Source organism: Alosa alosa, chromosome 14, assembly GCF_017589495.1.
Source record: "Alosa alosa isolate M-15738 ecotype Scorff River chromosome 14, AALO_Geno_1.1, whole genome shotgun sequence".
NCBI lineage: Eukaryota > Metazoa > Chordata > Actinopteri > Clupeiformes > Clupeidae > Alosa > Alosa alosa.
The window spans coordinates 29,634,204-29,656,047 of NC_063202.1; the positions used below are offsets into that span (position 1 = coordinate 29,634,204).

General features: G+C 43.4%; 1 protein-coding gene across 5 annotated transcripts in view; it reads right to left on the reverse strand.

The window, feature by feature from the left end:
• Positions 1-21,844, reverse strand: part of LOC125306996 (trichohyalin) — a 151,964-nt gene that overhangs the window by 99,557 nt on the left and 30,563 nt on the right. For all 5 annotated transcript variants that reach the window (XM_048262682.1, XM_048262685.1, XM_048262683.1 and 2 more), the window contains 3 exons: positions 16,187-16,287; positions 3,946-4,092; positions 2,648-2,725 (listed from right to left, as the gene is read on the reverse strand). In XM_048262682.1, the coding sequence (XP_048118639.1) occupies positions 2,648-2,725; positions 3,946-4,092; positions 16,187-16,261 (300 nt within the window). In that variant the 5' untranslated portion in view covers positions 16,262-16,287. The remainder of the gene's footprint in view (positions 1-2,647; positions 2,726-3,945; positions 4,093-16,186; positions 16,288-21,844) is intronic.

Consider the following 21,844-nt stretch of genomic DNA (forward strand, 5'->3'; position numbering starts at 1 on the left):
CACAGACAAATTAATGAATTACGGATTACTGTTGTAATCCCTGTTATGAGGCTTGGCAATGTGTGCTTTTTGAATGTAATGAGTTCAGCCCATATTTAACTTTGAAAAAAAAAAATGTCTTCATGAACAATGCTAATCATCTCCATGTTGGCTTAACATTTCATGTGCCCCCTTCACTTTGAAAGACAAGGTCAGAGGCACAACAGCTCTTCAGAGACGAGAGATGTGTAAGTGTGCACACGTGCACTCACACACACACACACACACACACACACACACCACTTCACCCCAACCTTTTAGCTCTGAGCTGAGAATGCGGTTACAAGAGTGGCACACTAGAGTCAACACAGAGCTGAGGCTCTTCACCATGGTCATGACCTCCCCTTAACATACCACGTCCCTGCCACTCCCTCCACTACACACAGCCTGCTTACTCCCCACTGCTCCATCATGAGGATGTCCAGCAGAACCACAGCGCCACCGACCGCTCCCAAGGCCCCTCAGGCCTCCGTGACCCTCGCCGAAGCTCCATTCTGGGACCGGTCCCAGGGCAGCGTCCAGGCCCCCTTTCTCGCTGATCCCTGGGCAGCACTTGTCTATGACTTAAGAGGCTGCTCCCCACCCAGGCCCTGGGTCCTGAAAGTGACACATGCGTGGGTGTCGCTGCCGTGTCACCTCCTGCTCGCTGAAGTATGAGGCAATTTCCTGCGAGCGGTGCATGGCAGGGAGGAGGAAGGGATTGGGGGGGGTGAGTGGTGAAGGAGGGGGTGAGGGTGTTAGGGAGGAGGAGGAGGGGGGGCTTCTGAGGGCTGGCTGCACCCCAGCTCCGCTACCTCTCTTTGATACTGTCAGGGAAGAGTAATGGCTTTCTGCCGCCACAGCCACAACCAAACTAATGTAGTGTGACTTTGCCTCTCCTTTCCAATGCGTTTCCGCAACAGCGAGAAGGAGCAAGGAGAGAGGGAGAGGAAGAGAGGGAGAGGAAGAGAGGATGGAGAAAGGGACCGCAGAGATAGAAGATAGGGGCAAGAGTCCTTCCATCCCCTCAGGCAGATGAAAATACCCAGACTGTGGGCAGTGAGAGCAAGCTGTTAAACTCTCTAACCTTCTGCCATAACCAGAGCCCAAACCCCTGACAGGGAGATTTCTGTGATACAAATGGGCATTTTATGAAGCCTGTTTCCCCCACTGCTTGCTACCAGAACCTACAGCTTCTTAGCCATCTAAGGAAAAAAGGCACAGGCCTCCCAGAGAGTTCCAACCAATCAGCAGCAAGGTGGGAACCTTCCAGAATGTTTGTGAAATCGGCCCAAATTTCACAGGCGTCTGGGCTGCAGAGAAAAGTCGTGAGGGATTTATCACAGGACCTGGCAATCTAACACAATCTTTCACTCATCACAGCGGCCACGTTCACACAATTACCTCAAACTCACCAACCGCCTCAAACTCAACAAGCAACATGGAAAGAGCCGTCCTCTTACATGCAATTCATTACTACATCGCCTGTGAAGAAAAGACGTTTGGAACGCTCCGCTGCTTGTGCTCTCACTCACTCACTCACTCACTCACTCAGTCAGTACCATGCCTTGCGAGGGCGCCCACTTGAACTCTTCGCCTCCCGCTTTCCTGAAGACGCAAATTGCAATATAATCCTATCCAGAAATTATAAGGTAATTACGTAAAATTAGAGTCTGATTAAAATTGCACAATATTGCAATTCATTAGAGTTAATTGACTCCCAGCGTCCCTGGGCCCCATGCCAGATGCGCTGGAGATGTCAAGAGATAGTTGGCTCTTCGTGGGAAGCGCAGGAAAGGGGAATGAACAGGGCTCCCATTCAGACTCCCATTCCTCCATTATCATCAGGACCAGGAGCATCGGTGCTCATTAGCGAGCTCCTCCACATCCAATCAGCAATCAGGGACCAGGCGAGGCCACCGCGGCCCCACGCTCGGCTCTCGGAGCCGGGGCGGCAAAGTCTGTCTGACAACAACAGGGTTCCTACACATTTTCCATTTCAAAATTCCATACTTTTTCCATACTCAAATTTCAAAACTTCTCGTTAGATTTTTCTGACCATATTCCTGACATTGCGACCACTTCTGGTTTGGGATAACTCGGTGAAAACAAAGGTATGGACAACTGAAGTGAATTAAAAAATGACACTTAATATTCGTCCATTTAGCTTGGTCATTTTTAGTTGTATCATAGTTGTATCTTGACGATGGGGACTGACAGTTAAGCTCACAACAGTAGGAATGGTTCATTATGACCTGAGTGAAGTGATTAGTACTGCAAATGCAATAGTCTGGAAACACAAATATTTCTCCAAACCCTTGTTTCTTTTTTCCATATTTATCCAGACCTGGAAATTACTAAAATCCAATTCCATACTTTTCCAGGTTTTCCATACTGCGTAGGAACCCTGCAACAACCTGACCCACTGCGTGAAAACACGCGCCTGTGTGTGTGTGTGTGTAAGAGCGCGCGAGAACACCTCTGACTAATTACCAGTGGGGTGTTTGGAAACACGTTGGTGTTCTGGGAGCAAGTGAGAATAAACACATATGGTACACATATACATCCACACCCTATGCTGCACTTATAGATAGACAGAAAAAAGCGAGAGTATACACAAAGCACTCACTTCCCGAGTCAGGCTGCTTGGCGTTCTCACAGACATCTCCTGCTTGAGCTGGGCTATTGTCTCCTCTGAATTTTGGACCTGTAAGAGGCAAATAAACAAATCACTCATCTCCACCCTGTCAAGAGCACTGGGAGTACATTCACCCCATTATGGACAGAGACGGACAACAAGGCTTTTTTCTGCTTAATAAATAATATTGTACAGCTTTTATCTTTTTTTACTAGAACAAGCTCTCTCAAGGTTAGAACATTTGGGGCACTATTCAGCACACTTTGATGCCTTTCAATATTTATACCTTAGGACCACTTCTGGAGAGCACGAGGGCCAATGCCACAGCACAAGTTCTGCTGGAGTTTCAACAACATCGACTCTGAGGAGTGACCTCTTCAATCAAACCCTGACACGCCAATCCTTTAGCTCGGCGTGAGCGGGCCTAATATAAAACCAGTGGGCTGATTGGATGGCCGAAGAAGACTAACAGCTTTGAGCCCTGAGCTCTTTGTGTTTCTTTTCTTTTTTCTAAGGGACTGTGTTATGAAAAAATACGGGTGACAGGTGCAGGAACATTAATTAAGTGTGGAGCTGGTGCCTTGGATGAGACTGTGAGTGTGACCGTGGCTGTGATGTGAAGAGAGTGAATTGCCTAAAGAGAGGAGCCAGTGTACATCACCATGTGCTCAAGAGCTTATCTAGTTGATTTTAAAAGATGTGCATGTGTATACAGTAAAGTAATGATTTTCAGGATCACACAGCTGGAATGCCAGCAGTGACTGAGAGATGAAAATAAAAAAGCATAACAGGAAATTGCAAAATGACCTGTGCACTCAAGAGATATGGCCTGGCTGATCTCAAATAGCTGATTCGGTTTCATATGGCTAAATTATTCACCGCACAGAACTCCATGATATCTGCATTAACCACTGATTCATATCAAATGTAACAGACTAATTGAGAAAAATGCTTGGCTACTGCTTGTTGTCTATAAGAAAAATATAAAAATTTCTATTTGGTCAGAAGATACCTATGCCTTATTAAACATAATAGGCGCTAATTTAAATGACAAAGTGCAAAGACTCAAGTCTAACTAGAGTTAATTATACAACCTGGCAAAATCTGTGTGCTAATTTAATACCATGAGCAAAATCCTAAGAACAAATACAATTTTTCTGTATGGACAGATAGTAGTGTGTGATATCTCCTCAGTACACCTAACTAAACATTCAGTATTGTTTGTTTATGCATTTCATATGGTCTCACATAAACCATTCTTTGTGTGGAAGTGGTTGTTTGTGTGATACCTCCTCAGTGAGTTCCTTCACCCGGCTCTCAAGGTGGTGAAGCTGCTGTAGCTGCCACAGCTTGTCATGGTCCTTCTGCGAGATGTCCTGGTGCAACTCTGTGATAGTGTCCTGCAACTCCTGGAGCTGAGCCTCCCTCTCCTCCATCTCACACAGCGAAAAACACAAATACACACACAGGTCAGCCGGACGCTCAACAACACAACAATAGTAATGGTTTAACACAACAATGGTAATGGTTTCACAGGGCAACAGTAATGGTTTAAACACAACTGTAATGGTTCTACAGAACAACAGGTTTTTAACAGAAAAAAAGTCACAGCTTAACACATCAGTAATTGTTCAACACAACAACAGGAAAGTTTAATACAATAACAGTAATGGCTCTACAGTACAGTAAGGGCTAAACATTAGTGGAAACTTGCTCATTAATTAATGAATACAGTGCTGGAAGCTGGGTGCTCTATTCTAATTAATGATTACCTACTGCCCTCGAACACTTTATAAGCACATATTATACTACTAAAATAGATTTGAAAGATTTGATCACAGCATGTGCATGATTTTATCCGTAAAAATAACTACATGCACCACATAGCAGTAATATGACCGCTGCTCTATGTGCTGCAAAGAAAATAAATCTCACTTCTCAACTTCTTGCCACTCCTAATTCTACAACTCCATGTAGACTGCAAGTCTTACATAATCTCCCCTTGACTGCACAATGATTGCTGAAACTAGAAATGCACAATGCACCGTGTAAATTCCACAAAATGTCTAATATTAAAAAAAAAAAACTGTGTTCTAAAGCCAGTCTCATATTCTCCTCCTCATATTCTCTACAAGATTAGTACACAAACTTGTGTGCACCACATCACTAAGACATATAGACATATAGCTGTGTGTGTGTGTGTGTGTGTGTGTGTGTGTGTGTGTGTGTGAGAGAGAGAGTTTTGTGTTCGTGTGTGTGTAAATGTAAAATGTCCGCACACTACATGCTGCTCCAAAACTGATTTGATGCATAGATGCACATGCCCATTTCCAGAAGCAGTGATCCTAGGTGTCCAAGTAGATACTGAAATTTATTAGTTTAAGCATCCCTTATAGACAGAATTGCATGAAATTAGGCATGCATGCAATGATTGTGGACTATGGACAGAATTTCATGAAACTAAAAGCGCATTGAAAGAATGTGGTAATGATGCGGCATTATCACAAGATGACAAAATTGGTTTGGTTGCCGAGTTCTGATTGGCTGCTGGCAGCAATTTTATTGAGTGAGCTAAATGCAATTTAAGGAGATGTGAGTAAGCATGGCCAAGTGTAAACATTCTAAATTTCAAAACTAGCTGAAGCGGTTCTTGAGATACAGAAAGAAATGCATCAATTGCAACACCCCCTATGGGCAGAAGTTCATGAAACTTGGTGTGCCTCCAGAGATTGTCACAGTGATGTAAAGGTGACAAGTCAACAGGCAAGATCCTCCAAAAGACCTCTGCTAATCACATAAATCACTGAACTTTAGCAGAAAATATAATAGTTAACACTGAAGGAAGATGAACAAAATAAATGGTTATGAATTGGTGAAGCAAGACAATTCAAACTTATTTGTGAAAGAGAACTCCTCTTTTGACATTTCAGTCAAAATAATATAATGCTTGGAATATTCCATTCACTCATAAATTGGGGGGTGCATAACACACAGGGTCTATGGACTGACCCTGTGTGATAAATAATCTATTCAAATTGTATCCCTAATCTCTCTACCCTTTCTCCAGACAGAGGTTAAACTGTGAGTGTTTCTCCAGCCTGGTTTTTACCATATTTGAAATTTGACAGTGCAATTTGGTCATATCGTAATTTTCAGCACAAAGTAATGGTGGATATATGTCACAAATTGAAATGGTTCAAGGGGTGTTCTTCAGCACCCCCATCACACGAGGATCCTCGAGAGTGGTGGAGGCAGAGGAGCGATGTCGAATGCTGTACCAACCAGACACTTCTGACAGAAGTTACATATCAATTGTCGGGGAAAGGCTTGGCTAAGGGCGAGTGTTCCAGTGGTGCTTGTAAGTGAACCGCAGGGATTGTTTGAATGCATTTTCTATAGCTAAATTGGCCTCGCCAATTGTGGGTCACGGTGTAAGAGAGAGAGAGAGGTCAATCACAGAGTAGCAGCTGTGTCACGCAAAACAATGGTGCCAGGCTTTGGATTTCAGTGAAACACACATCAAGCTACTTGACCCACTCTGTTAACAATACAATACCCAGAGGTACACAAAAGGGCAGATGCAGCCTATTAGCACTGCACAGTCAGGCAATGCATTAAACCATACAATCTGTCAAGTGCAGAATAATCTCTCCTATAATATTGTATATGAGAAGCATGAAGACAGCCCTTAATATGATTACCTCTGGAAGAAAACTGAATGCAGATGTTAATTAATGCACAGAAGCAAGCTCTGATAAGCCCACTTGAAATACAGAAATCTTAAAAAAAAACAAAAAAACAATTTCTTTGACACCTGGATTGAGCCTCCATTTTAATTACAATATTATTACTATGCTGATAGGAGAGCATTTTACCATACTGACTCTACAATGTTAAGAGTCAACCGTTTTAATAAAGATTTAATTGTTTTGTGGATAACTTTCTTACATTCTAAGCCGTTGGCTTTTCATAATCTTTTATCCTTGCTAATTAGAACACATCTAGGAAGCCAAAATGTCAGCTCTGTTATCAATTTACATTTCAAAACTGCAGGGTGAGCTGAAGACTTCACACACTAACGGTAAAAGTGCTGTTCAGCAACAACACAATAACGTGAAATCCCTAACCACTGAAACGCTAAAAAAAAAAAAAAAAACCTTCCATGCGAGCATGGTCCAGCTCAACACACCAAGTCAACGCAAGTCCGGTTAGAGGCAAAGCACCGAATGAGGAGCCGAGCCAGACACTGCGGGATCTTAGCAGCAACGATGAGGGCGCTCTCGCACCACTGCTCCTTGTTCCATCAACTGCACCCTGTCTCAACCAACATGTCTTTGTTAGCTCCACGTTCGCCTGAAACTTGTCAAGCTTTTCGCGGATTTTCATCAACGGCATGTTGTCGACCTGTAATATTGCTCAGGGTGAAGCCCAATTCTTGCTGCAGCTCGTGCTAATACGGGTTACTGAAGACTTAACTTCAAAGGATTAGCCTACACGTTTGAGGTTTAGATGAACATTCTTCATTTAACTGCAGAGCTCTCACTTTACTACTTTACATACTTTTATGTTTTATAATTGAGGGCGCGTTATAGAAGGCCTATGTTAATAAAAATGAGTTTTAAAACGTTTCAAAAGGCGAAACATATTTAAACAATGTTATCCGAATATTGCGTCTTATTTAAATTTAATAAAGTCTATGCTACATGTTTTTATTGCATACATGCTGAACTTGTATGTCCTTTGCTGAAACGCAGTTCGAAATTATTTTCTTATGTAAGAACGTATAACATAAATGGAACAATCAAGTAAAGGTAGCATATTGTATTCATCTTACATGTATTCATGTCTTGAGCAGAAGCACTGAATAGGCTTGGGCATTGTGCAATACCCAGTGTGTGAAACAGAAAGTGGAGAAGCCTGTATGTGTGTGTGTGTGTGTGTGTGTGTGTATGTGTTATGAGGTTGTCCAGTGTCTCCCTCCCTCCTTTACCCTGTTGACTGAGAAGAGGTTGGGGCGGCTGGGGTAAAAGGCCAGGCCTCACAGCGTCTTCTCACAGGTGCTTTGAACAGACGGTGCTGCTGGACCCCCTGATGCCCCACTTCTCTACCTCCCTCCCATCCAAAGCCAGGGGTCAGCTTTGAACCTGTTTATTTGCACACTCTTGACCACACAAGCAGGACCTCCTTGCCTCTTGTATGTGTGTGAGTGAGTGAGGGGGAGAGAGACAGGCCTGACAATGTGTAAAGGACTAAAAAAATCTCCAGAAAGAGTCAATATATTTGTCGAAAAACAATTACATAGTACCAAGTTTTAGGATCCATTCACCATTAATGTTTTGCACATTATAATTTAGCAATTATATAAAGCTAAAGCCTTCTGATTCTCTTCCAGAGGCACATGCTTCTTGGGGTAATGTTTTTGTCCAATGCTCTGGCATGTATGAGAGAGAGGGAGAGCATGTGTATGTGTACGTGTGTGGGCTTGTGTGTATAAGGACAGAGAGACTATGCTCTTTTCCTGTATATGCATGCATGTCTGTTCATAAAAGCACGCCCTTTCATTGGCCATGCCGTGCTCTGGTACATCCTGGCACAGCCGTGGTTTCCTGCCTCATCCTGGGCGCATGCTGGCTGGGCACTGGGCTTCTAAAGGGGTCCTTACCCGTGACTCATTATCCATGACCCCGCCGCTGGAGCCTCAGCGCTCTCGACTGAGCACATTTGCTCGTCCTTCCGCACCTTTGATCCCTCACCCCTTCAACAAAACAGCACAGGCGGGGGAGGGGGGCACCTAAATTAGCCACTCACACTGGCCTCAGCCAGGGCGCGGCACCCTCACGCAGCGCTGGGGAGCACAGAGGTGTGCACGAGGCCTAGGTGCACTTATGAAAGCAGAGAGAGAAAAAAAGAAAGAGAGAGATGGAGATAATAAAGTATCCTCCAATATAATTAACCAAAACAAGCTGGAGGCAGGCAGGAATGGGCTCTCCAAAATAAAGGGAGTGGGATAGGGGGGCTGAGACACACAGGCACATTTTCATCCTGCAATTTCTGTTAAAGGTTCTTTGTCATCTGCTGGCACCCCAAAGAGGACTCCTACAGACCTGATCTTCAGGAGGTTTGGATTGCATCATTAGCATGCTAATTGCAACCTCTTCTACCAAATGAAAAGGAGGGAGAAAAAAAAGTGGAAATGGACTGACAGAAGAGGGAAAATAGCATGTGGTGATGGGGGCTTTGTTCTGTTGGAGCTGAGGGATTTTTATGTAAGATAAAAAAAAGGCCCTTTTTGTGCAGAATAATATTACGTTTGTGCAATTTTGTCTCAGACGATGAGGTGTAGTCCACCATGTATCCCCCTGAATCGAAGTGAACTTTCTGCCCTAGACAGCAGCAGCTGCAAAGCAAACTCAAGGTTAGGGCTGCAACCTGCCACATAATGGCATTATTCATCACAGGTGAGCTTCATAATAGCCTGATTGTACACACACACGCACACACACACACCACACACACACACACCCCCCTCATAAATAAGTGCCATATCTGCTCATTCAAAGCCAGACATACAATGCTCTCCTTTCTTTGGGGAAGAGTACTCTGGATTGATGTAGTCTACTCAGCATCATCCTAGAGAGAATGGCAAGAATTTGCAAATGCAGTGTTGGTCTCGAGCTGATGTGTTGTCGATGCTCATTGAGAGCTCATTGAAGCGCTTATTTTTATTTATTTGTGTGTGTGTGTGAAGCCGCAGCTCAGTGGAGAAGTCCTATGGCCTTTGGGCATGTTCAGTATCTAATCGTGTGAGCCCTTAGCCGCAAGGCTTCTGTCAGGCTTTGGCGATGCTTGAGCCAATAGCGAGAGAAGAAGAGCTTAGAGCCAAATGACAGGAGGGTTATCAGAGCGACTGTCATCTCCCTTTCACTGTTCTCCTGCTCTGGGATGATCTGCCCAGTCTTTGCAACACACGAGGGAAAGTCTTCAGCTTAATGTCAATGAACCATATCTGCTTGAACACTCTCACACACCCGTCAACTTCTTTACCAGCCACTAACCTCCACACCCACCCCAAAAAATTAACCCTCACACTCACACACACACAAAACACACCATAAATGCCAGAGGTCACTCCTTTTATTCAGTGAGAAATCAAAATGATAATGATGCCTTATTAAAAATTCTATTTTTAAAGAGCACACAGACTACATCAAAAGGTGCTGACACTCGGGAGTGGGGAGGGCAGAGAGAGGGCTATGATGGGGCTCACTGATAACCCACATCAAAGCCACAGAGCTGGGGGAAGGGGGGGGTGGGGGTGGCTGGAGGGGGATACAGTCTGTGCGCTGAGGCTGTTTTCGGGGGGTGGGGAGAGTGAAAAATATATACAGTACAATTTCGATAATGCATTGACATTGAGACGTGGGTTATTATTTACTGGCAAAAAAGAGCCACTCTGACACACTACGAACAGTCTAAATCAAGCTGATGCAGTGGCGGTAGTTTGGGTGAATTAGGAATGATAGCCCAACTGAAAAAAAAAAAAAAAAAAAAAAAAAAAAAACATGGAGAAAAAAAAAATATAAATGGAAATAAAAAAAAGTCCTCTAGTGGACCATTAATGAATATGTGCTGAACACGCACACTTCACCAGACAATGGGGACGGAGGGGATTACCTAAAATTGGGATGTCCGCTCACCGGCCTCCAACGCCACACAACGCCAGTGCAGTCAACCTTTTAACACAGCGCTGTTATCCGATCGGCGTCCGGCAGCCACTTCAGTGCTTTCCCCCGTTTAAAACCATTCCCAGTAAACCCTTTTACACAGGGCCATTACCAGGCCTCTTCACACTGATTCACACCTGCATTAATCTGAAGGGAAGCTTATTTAGGAAGGTAACTGACACTATCTGCTCTGGGGTTCACAGCCAGCCGTGGCTACATTTACTGTCTAGGACCACATTACTACCACCGCCACACTAAAAGAACCTTCACTAGAGGCTTTGGACTGTTTTTTTTCTTCTTTGTGTTAATGCTGCTTAATAGAAATGGAGGGAACAATGGAAAGATATAGGCTAGATACATGATAGCTTCTAGAATTCGAATGAACTGATTAAAAAGAGATGAGGAAAGATGAGAGAGAGAGAGAAAGAGTAAGAAAGAAAGAGTGAGATGTGCCCCTTCATTCAATCTGGTCTTTTGATCAAAGCCATCCCCTTTGCAACTATCAATAGCAATCAATAAAGCAATAACCACAAATGAGCTGCACTCTACTCTACCAGCATGTTTATTTATGATGGATTAGCAGCCCAATCAAACAAAATTAAGATCTACAAATTAAAACCTTATCAACAGATTTCCCATGCATTACTGATGATGGAAAATTGATGGTCAATAGATTGACATTTAAGAAAACTGTGTTGGGACCATTTATATACATATACCACATACACAATACTTTCAGAGCTACATGTATTGGCTGAATGGCCACCTCTAAAGTAATAAAACTAGTGGTCTGGATCGGTTCACCTCTATATGGAAAGCAGAGGAATACAATGTCCCTGTCAAGCATTTCTCGTACACAGGCAGAGCTGACTGCAGGACTGACTGCTAAACTCTGAATACAACCTGACATTGAAAGATGTGGCTATAACTCCTATCTCTGCTTTCATTTTCCAATTACCTGGTGCATTATACTTAAATTATATTTTAATAATAGACCTGTGATTCACTCTGGGTTTCCCTGCAGCTTTATGAAACCAGCAGTGCACTTCCTTGATTTGTTATACACAAAACAGCATTCTTCATCCAACCTTCATTTCATTAGGTATTCAATGAATTTCCAATTGGGATGAGAGAGAGAACAAGAGAGAAGGAGAACATAGCATATGCAGGGTCTTTCTCATCATATTCAGTGGGGAGAGTGAGCCTAGTAATGTAATGTTCTGTACCTGGGCCTCTTTGTTGAGGGGTGAGGGCATTGCCGGGCATGCAGAGGGCTCGGAGAAACAGGAAGGGCTTATATTACTGCAGCTGCACACAAAAGCTAAGCACAGACGGAAACGAAAAAGAGCCAGAGCCTCCATTCCCCCCCTCTCTCTCTCTCTCTCTCTCTCCGGTGCACCTGGACAGGAGAAGGAAAGAGGCTTGGGGGTCCTTCCTATCTGCACAGTTTCTCAATCATGTCTCCCTCTTCTTCTCTCTGTCTCTCTGGTCTTCCCTGAATTTAAAACAGTGTACCAGAGAAATACCATAAAAATAAAGCTGAGCATCCGTCTGTGATTACTGATGCATTTCTAAGCAGACGTCATTATTTTTTCAGACACTTTTTCTTTCTTTCCTTCCTTTCTTTCTTTCATTCCTTCGTGCTTTCCCCTTTACTCTCTTGCCTTTTTTGTTGGAATGTACAGGAAAGCTCCCGAGGGCTTGGCCTCTCCTCCTCTCCTATGATCTCATTAGTATCCTATCTCCCACTGCCTGCTGGGAGAAAGAGCATTGCTATGCATTTTCTGTCTCTCGGACCCTTCTGCGGATGGAATTCATTTGGCCTTTCGCTCTGCTTTTTCCAGCCGCCTCTCTCTCATTCTTTGGCCTGATTTGGCTTAAAGAGCCAACCGTGGCTACCGTCTGGCCACAGTTATTAGAGATAAACAGAATTAAAGAAATATAGGGAGAGGGACTGAGGAAAGCTAAAGGAAAAGCCAAGAATTCAAATCTTTTTGTCTTATAATGCCTGAACACTAGTATGTTATTGATGGCTGCTATATATATTTGCAATTCTATTTTAGTTACTGTATTCCAGGACAAAGTAATAACCTTGGTGGTAATCATGAATTTGGTGGACTTTGTTTTATATTTTATAAAAACTCATAACAAATACCATTGTGTGTGTGTGTGTGTGTGTGTGCAATATATGTGTGTAAGTGTATGTGTGTGTGTGTGTGTAAGGTCACTTGTGTTGAATCATATGGTTCTGTTTTAGCTTAGTATCTGAGACCGTTATCAGTGGTGACTGGACAAAGTAAATGCACATATTCAGTAGGGCTGAAACAGTTCCACGACGTGCAATCGGAATATATATCTGCTGCTCGTCTCAAGGTGATGCCAAGGACCTTAGTGCATCCTAAGATGTATGCATTACATGGACCATGCATTATAGTTCAAGGGTATATTTCTAGCTGTCGGATTCCTTACTGTACTGTGGAAGAGCAAGACCGCAATCACCAATTACCCAGAGAAGACTGAGTGGAAAGAGAGAAAGAGGAGGAAAGGACAAGAGAGAATGTGATTGCAGGGAAGAATGGAGGGATAGAGGTGGAGAGAGAGAGGAGAGAAATGAGGATGACATTTTGTGAGACATTGAATGGGAGAGCAAGAGTAAGAGTAAAATGAAAGAGAGAGAGAGAAAGAATGCATACAGGAAAGATAGAATGAATGAATGAATGAATGAATGAATGAATGAATGAAGGAATGAATGAATAGAGAAAGAGAGTGTGAGAGAGAAGGAGACTGAGAATGAGACAGGGAGAGACAGAGAGAGAGAAATAGAGGGTGTGAGGTATGGCTGCAGCAGCCAGTGTGCTGGAGGTGTGGGCGGTAGCCCTGCAGAGGAGAGGGCTGTGGGGTTTGATTAGGTAGGGCCAACTGAATGATATACAGTAGCGGCCACAGGCGAGAGCTGTCCATTAGTTACAGGGTCTCTGTAATGCTCGGCTCCAGTACATTATTTTCAAATGCATCAGTCAGCGTCAGCGCAGCACAGATAAATTCTAATGCCTGGGATCTGTAATGCATACTCTCCCTGCTGCTATATTACACTAGAGGTTAGAGGGCCAGCTGGGGAGAGGGAGGCTAAAGAAAAAAAAAAAGTAATTCATTTTTCACTGCAGCCAGTATTCTTCCCATTAGCTTCAAACATGATGTAAGTTATGGCGCTTAACGAGGGCCTTTAGCTGCCAGAGCACAGCACACACAATGTGGCGGAGCGGGTGAGAGAAGAGATGAGGAAGAGGAGAAAGGGTCGGCCGGGACGATGGCCACCGCACCGGGTACCTGGGAACCCCAGAGCTAGGACACGATGGCACAGACACCAGAGTGGAGCAATGAGTCACCACTCATTAAACAAACATAAGGTAAAATAGCGCACATGCACGCACACACACACACACATACACACACACACAAAAACAGCAAGATGTAAAAAAAAAACACATCGCTACTCCACCTGACCATGCATCCTGATGCCTCATGCAACTCTGTTCATGGAGACAGGCATGAATATTAAAGAGATCTGCTGTCAGACAGAGTGAATGGAACGGGCTTGTAATGAGCAAGAGTAAGTAAGAGAGAGAATAGATATGAGGAGAGAAGAGAGAAATAAATAGAGAGAGAGAGAGAGAAGGGGGGGTCTGCCTGGAGATGGCTGGAGTGGTGCCATGTTAGAGGAGGACCCTGGGTGGACCCCAGCCCCAGCAGAGCGCCTGGTGTTGAAACGGGCCTTTGAAGTGGTGCCAGACAATTTGCCTTGGCTCGCATACACAAAGAAAAGAGCTCCCACCTTTGCCAATCAAATGTCATGGTGGGAAGGGTCAGACGCAGCCCTTTAAACCAGCGCTGGGAAGCACTTCCTGTGTCTCAGGCCTATGGGGGAGGAACCAGAGTTCAGCTCAGAGGACCACAGTGCAACCTGACAGCTCATATCACACACTCTCAAACAACCCCGTATGTCAGAGAGCAGCGGAAGTTAGAGCTCTCTGTATACTTTTTGTGTGATATCAGAGTGTGGGAGTGCATTGGTGTATACATTTATTGTATTTCCGTGTAGTGTGTGTGTGTGTGTGTGTGTGTGTGTGTACGTGTGTGTGTGTGTGTGTGTGTGCATGCATACTTGTGTAATGTGTGTGTGAGTATGTGTCCATTCCAGTTATCACAGTGCAACACAACCAAGCCGCTTTGACAATCTATTACAGCGCGGTCGCCAGTCGGTGACTGATGCCACAGAGCAACTGCTTAGACTAATGATTCTCCCTCATCTTAAGGAGCTCAGCCACTTTAATTCACTCACTTCCCAAAAAAAACATATAGGGAGAGATTTGCACAGATTTGGGTTCAAGATAAGCAGTCTTCAATCAAACACGGCAGCCTAAGGTCTCGCTCTCGATGCATAAATCTTCGCATAAATTATTGACAACTGCCTAATTAGCTCTGTGGACTTTTAAGCATTTTCCTTAGTTTGGGCCCCATTTTAAATATGCACAATCGATGGCCGCTCTAATGCACCATCATCTTCTGCAGCCTACCAGTCTGAACCCATGGCTCGGTGCATCTATCATGCACTAATTGAGACTCTTAGCCAAATTACCATCAGCTTTAGCACTTTTTAAAAATTAAACATCATCAGATAATCATAAATTATGATCCTTATTGCTTAATGCAAAAATCAATTGGTATTAAGTCATGCTGTGCCCATTCCATGCAATGTTGAAATGCATGACCTCCTGGCTTAAATAAAAAAGGGCTCACATTCTTAAAAGTTTGCATTTAACTTTTGCTACAGCTCCGAGAAATGGAGCATTTATATTATCATCTTTAAACACTCTTAATCTTGCCAAAGTTACATCAGCCAGTTGGCTATGCAGCTAGGAGGAGTCATAGCTGGAGGCGCTCCCCACACATGGTGGCTGGTGGTGTGTGCATATATACATGCATACATACATACATACATGAGCGCATTACCAACAGACATGTGCTCCAGTAGCCTTTTCCCACCCGTCTGAGTTCAGCTGCCTCCGGGCTAAATGAAACAACGCCGACAGCCTGGATGCAACCGTCATGTCGGCCAGCCCCTCATCCTATCATGCAACACTGGTGTTTGCGGGGCGGAGATGCTTAGCACTTACACTCGAATGAATTATGGAAAGCCATACAAGCTGCTGTTAATTACACCCCCATCCCGACGCCATGTGAATTATTCAGCTGGCACGATTATGCCGGTGTTTATGGCATGCATGTACTTAACATAACTGCTTAACCAAGCGTTGGGATCCCTGAGGGCAAGTGTGCATCTCTAGAGTCAACACACAAGCAAGAGCTGAGTGTGACGTCTGTGTGTGTGTGTGTGTGTGTGTGTGTGTGTGTGTGTGTGTGTGTGTGTGTGTGCGCGTGTTTTGACATCCACCGGGTGAAGTACAGGTAAGTACAAGTGGTGAAGAATTAAGGGTGTGTCATTGTCTCTAGTCTCTACTTAGTCAAAAGTTAGGAATGCAGTGACCGGTGAGAAGCTATTCACTCCTTGGTACACAATTTACCCCACAGTATACCATGGCAACCCACCCCTATGGGTATAGGTACTCTAAAGGGCACCACAGAACCCCACCCTATAATATGCCACTTACCCCTTTGCACACCACTTTTCCATAGGGGGGGATGGAATGTCAATTACAGTGTTCTTTACCAGAGTTTAACTTTGTAACATCAAAGAGATGAGATGAACACAGTTCGCGTTTATGGTTGAGTGGTCTGTGCTACTCACTTTGGCTTGGGTCTCCCGATGAGACAGAGACATCTCTCTGAGCTGCTGAAGTAAAGACAGCTGAGGTGCCTCCATGTCCGTCACTCGATGATCTACACACACTAGGAATCGAAGCAGAGAGGAAATTAGGTTAAACCAACTAGACATTCTAGTTGATCATCTACTAGTTTGAATATGTACCCACACAACACATTATGGAGTATATATATATGATTTATGATTCAGATGATTTCATAATCTGTGACTAAAGTAAACATTCTGACTTCTAACAAATAATAATTATTACAATGCATTTTATTAATCATTTATAGACATCAAATGAATTAAAAAATAACAAATGACACAAGACAAAAGATGCTGGATGGAGTGCCGTAGTCGCCACCGTACCCGTGACACCAAGACAGACAACAAACAAATGAACAAATAATAAAAAGGAAAATAAATGTAAAAAGAAAATCATGTTAAATTAGTCTAATTGGTTGCATCTAACTGGCTGAAAATGTCCAAGGGCAATGATGACTTGCGTGAAACTGCGCACAGCTGTGTCTTTAGAACTGATGTAATAAAGTTCTTTATAACTGACCAACCCGGAGAATTTACTGGCAGTCTGGAGAGCGCTGGAAGAACAGAACAGTCTAAAGTCATGATGGGCGATCTTGCTGATCAGCAGCTCGGTGGTTTTAGACAGCGACGGTATGTTGATCTAACAACCATATTTCACCATACTGTCTTTTTACTTAGACTAGTTTAGTCAAGACTTTGTATTCATGTGTGTATGTGTGTGCGTGTTTGTTCTTGCTAGCGACAGTAAACCTTAGGGGTCGCTGGGCTATGCAATGCCAGAGCTGCCCTTATCAAGAGCAATGACTAGCTGAGCTCCACTCTTCACCGTGAGAAATTGAGCTCCCAAGGACCATGGCCTTATCAGCATCAGCAAATCAAGCATCAAGGTGGCTAGAAGAGTGATGACTGCTTATTGTCATTTTTACAGTGACTGAATATATCTATACTCACAGAATGAATTTAAAAAAAAGTTTGGTGAGCCCACGGAGAGATGGAAAGATTGAAGGGAGATTGAAGGGAGAGGGCATGAGAAATTGAGAGGCAGAAGGAGACAGAGAGAGAGTGAGAGAGAGAGAGAAAGAGAGAGAGAGAGAGAGAGGGAGGAAGGGAGGGAGGGAAAAAACACACCAGTGTTTGGAGTCAGGGATAAGACACATGATGAGTGGGCCGGTTTGCAAGGAATAAACAAATCAATCATGTGTGATAAGTGTTTAGGCTTTATCAGGCTATGGCAAGGCCAGAACCACCAGTCCTCCAGGCCTACTGCTACAACACCTCCACTAAGGTTCAGCCAAGTTGGGAAAAAAGCCACAGATTATTGAAGGAGGAGGATAATTATTTTAAGAGGATAGAGGATGGCTTCATTATGGACACTAACTTTGAAAGAAATACTTACCATTCTACACCCTTTCGGAGGTCAATGGATAGAAACGGAACATAAAGGGAGGTAAGATATGGCTGTTTCTGGAGGTCTCATTTAAGGATTTTAAAAAGCAAAACTGCACTGGATCAAGGCTGGCAGCCATGGAGATTAAAATTGTGAAATATATCTTGAATGGGATTCAGAATATTGGCAGGGTCCTTCTCAACAATATGAGTTGAGTTATAAAAAAAAGGTATTTCCAAAGGGTGGCTTGGGCAGTGTCTGTCATAATAAACCAACCCCACTTGAGCAAGGATATGACACACAAGCACTCAAACTCGCTTTTGTGATGAAGAGGCAGGAAACTGGAGGGACAAGGCTATAACATGAAAACTTTATGAGAGAGTGAGAAGAGTGTGCTATTGTGTATAACTACACAATAGCACTGTGTAAGGCAGGTTATACCGATCCTATGCAACACTACTGGTTGAGGTTCACTGCAAAACAAAAATCTTTTCCCACCGACTGAGTAACTATAAACTCCCACTCATTGCACAGTCACTAATTGTAATTTCACATCCTAACTGTTATTCAAGCCTATTTCTGGCTTAAGGGGGGGAGCAAGCTTTAAACACAAATTGTCATTGACTAAGACTATCAAATTGCACTGAATCTATACCAAAGTGTGATCTAATTGACTTAACAAATGAACCTCCATGTATAACACACTACAAAGTCAAAGTAAATCACTCTGAGCCTCTTCTCATCTTACGAGAGGCTGTGCATGCATTTTCATTAGTGTCTACTCATCAGCTACAATAAGCAGTATGGCCACCAATAACGAGCTAAAGCCAAAACAGCCCGCTAAATTGTTTGTTTGTGAACATGCACCATAACTGTTTATTCACAGCTGTATTCTTTTCAACTGTATTCTATTGAGTGCAATAATAATAATTATAATAATTGTTTATAATACAACATTTCTATTGTTATGGATCACAAAGAAATTAATGAAACAAGGTGTGAACGGTACGTGAAGTTACCAAATATCAGTGGAAAATACCAGGTTCTTTGCGAAAACTTTCTATTTTTATCTCATTTCAAATGCCTATAGAGCTTTTAGACACACTGCATCAGGGGAAAAGCACTTAAAAAAGTTTCTTGGTCTTCCATTTTGGCAAAAACACTTTTTAAACATTTTATAGTCAACCGCATAATGCTTTCAGCTCACTCAGGACTTGGTGGCACATATGCCTGAACTACTAGAGCAGTGACTGTTTACAGAAAATACGCACTTTCATATTAAAAACTAAGATTTTGTTTGTTTTTGTATGTGTAATAATTTAAGAAATAACTTGAACTATGTTCTCCAAAATTGCTGCTTTCCCTGCAATTTGGCCCATTTATGTCATGCTTTAAAAGCACAGCAATAATCAAAAACACAGCCTACCATTAAGCTTACTAGTTAAAGAAATTATCCACTGTGAGCCTGCTAAGAAAGGCCTTTGTAGTGTTGCTCTAGATTAGAACATTCAGCACATCAAGTTCACACCAACGAGAAATCAAAGTCACTTTTCTTTTTGCATTATCTGGCGAAGAATGAAATTCATATGGACACCCCAAAAACCTGATGAGGTATCATGAGGTTTTATTCTCCCTTATTAGTCTAAAGACAAAATCTTCACTTTGGTTCATTGATAACTGGAACATGAAAAGATCAATTCCCACAGCAGGATTTGATACGCACACAGTGCACCAGTAAATTACAGTAGCATAATTAAGAATAGTACAAACACTTTGTGCAATTTCATCCATATCTTTGGTAAACATCAGCCACTTCAATGAATCATTTTTTATAGTTCAAGACTGGCCTATATCACACTTTCAAAAATGATTTCAGTTTTACACGTTCAGACATCTTGATTCCAAGGTGATCTCATACGCACCGATAAAAAATACTTTCTCACAATTAAACGCGTGTGTCTGCCTTCCATCTGCCCCCTTTATGCATATCCACAGGACTGCATTAAACCACTCATTACCATGCATGCAAATCATTAAATGCCGTGCTGCATACTTATGACAACTGCTTAACGAATACAAAGGGAAAAAAACAATATAATTAAAAATAACGTCACAATATAAAACATCTCACATTCCGCTCCTTCGATTTGCAAAAAAAATGCAAACAAACGAAATGAAGTCTGCAATCATGACGGCACGATGAATTAAAAGGAAGCAGATAAGGATCTCTGAATGTTAATTATAAGCGGTTGCCACGGGAACTCAGGATCTAGTAGCCTCTGCAGCAAACGGTGGAGTGCGGCAGCCAGTCCACATGACTTTTCACACTACAAAGAGTCCGTTGCGGTGAGTCCGACATTCCAATACACTTTGGCCAAGAAGTGAATGATCTCGTGCTGTGATTCTAGAGGAGGCAGCCTGAAACCCTATGCCTCACCCCATATCTCTAACACAGGTACCACCTGCAAACAGTTCAGTAGGCAGTGCCAGCTCCTGTGCCAAGTAGCTCCACTATGGAATGGGGGGGGGGGGAATTGGCGCAAAAGATGTTAATATTTAACATCTTAAAAGAGTTAAGAGAAACACAGGAGCCGTTATTCCAGAAGACAATAAAAGATAGAACGAAAAAGTGTGTGCTCTTTTTCCTGAAGGAGGCCTCTGGGGCAAAAGACAAATACAGAGGTGCACACCAATATATATATATATATATTTTTTCTTTTTTTTTTTAACTGCAAAAACTATTGTTGCTTTGGCAATCCTAGGTCTTTAGAGAGCAGCTAGCGATGTGGGTATCCATCTCCTCAATCCTTATCAGACATTCTCCTTCGTCTTCGTCTTCGTCTGCTTCCTAACAAAGTGTCAGACAGACATTAGCCAGAGATCAAGTATGCAAACCAGGCCGGTGATTACAAAGAGGCGGGATAACACAAAGGCATCTCCGGAGCGGCAGAAGCGGGTGAGACTTAGCCGGGGATCATATGAAGCAGGCAGAGGCAGGACGAAAGCGAAGGGTCCTCCTGGTACTCCTTGGGGCAGTCACGAGATGCCAAGCTGGGTAGGGTAGAGTGCACTAGCTAGTCTTTTTGCAGTGGCAGTCCTGGGTGCACAACAGCGTTGACTCCGCCTGGCACACACGCGCACACACACACACACACACACACACACACACCTTTAGATCAATCTGCTCTTTGCTGGATGTGGATCTTCTCTCGTTGTGTGCTTGCTCGCTCTCTCCCCTTCTTGCATGTGCCCATACACAGCCAGCCAGTCAGCACCACGCTGCCTCCACAGAGATTCCAGCTTGGAAGGAAAAACGTACCCACTCCCTAGACGGGCAAAGACTAGTCTGGGTGGGCAAAAGCAGAATTGGAGGTGGCGATGGAGTCAGACCTTACCCACCCCCAGGAAAAGAAAGAGAATAAAAGACCAAAAAAAAAAGCGATTTGCATTAAAACCCCCTACTTTCACACACCCAGCTTTAGCGTGCTTCTTAATTTATTCGTTTCGCTGTTGTTTTAGAAAATTAGCTTCTCCTACAGCTCCTTTGTGGGGTAGATTAATGTGCCCCCTCTGGTACACCTCCCACTCCTTCTGCCCCCACCCTACCCCACAACTGCCAAGTTTTTCCCACCCAATGACGAGACACAGCCACCAACCCCTTATGAGAATACGCAGCGTGCTTGTTTTGTATGGGTATAGTGTGAGAGTGTGTGTGCTGCGTGTGTGTAAAGTGTGTCGCCTGTGTGCCAGCTTAGAGAGGAGGGGAGGGAGAGTGAGAGAGGCAGAGAAGAGAGAGAGCAAGAGGAGAAAAAAAATCTCTTTGTAAGTTATGGGAACACTCGGAGACAGACGCAGGCACTCATAAATTATACGCTTCATTTGCATATTCCTGGCATAAGACATTATGCAAATAGTGAAGCGATTTGCATAATGGATTCCTCTTGTTGCCTCAGTTGCCTCATGCCTCCTTTTTATTTAATAATGTACAAAAAAAATAAAAGGGTGAGAAAGAAGCAAGAATGCCGCATTGAGAATCAAATAAGCAGTGTGCCAGCACCCCGTCACACCAGCTCCACTCACAGACAGGGCTATCTAGCTATCTGTGTCGGCTACAGAGGATAGGTATGAAAGGCGTCAGGATCACATTCAGCCAAAACTGCCGTCACAAACTCAAAAAGAAAGAAACTAACAAGTAAATAGTGGAACTG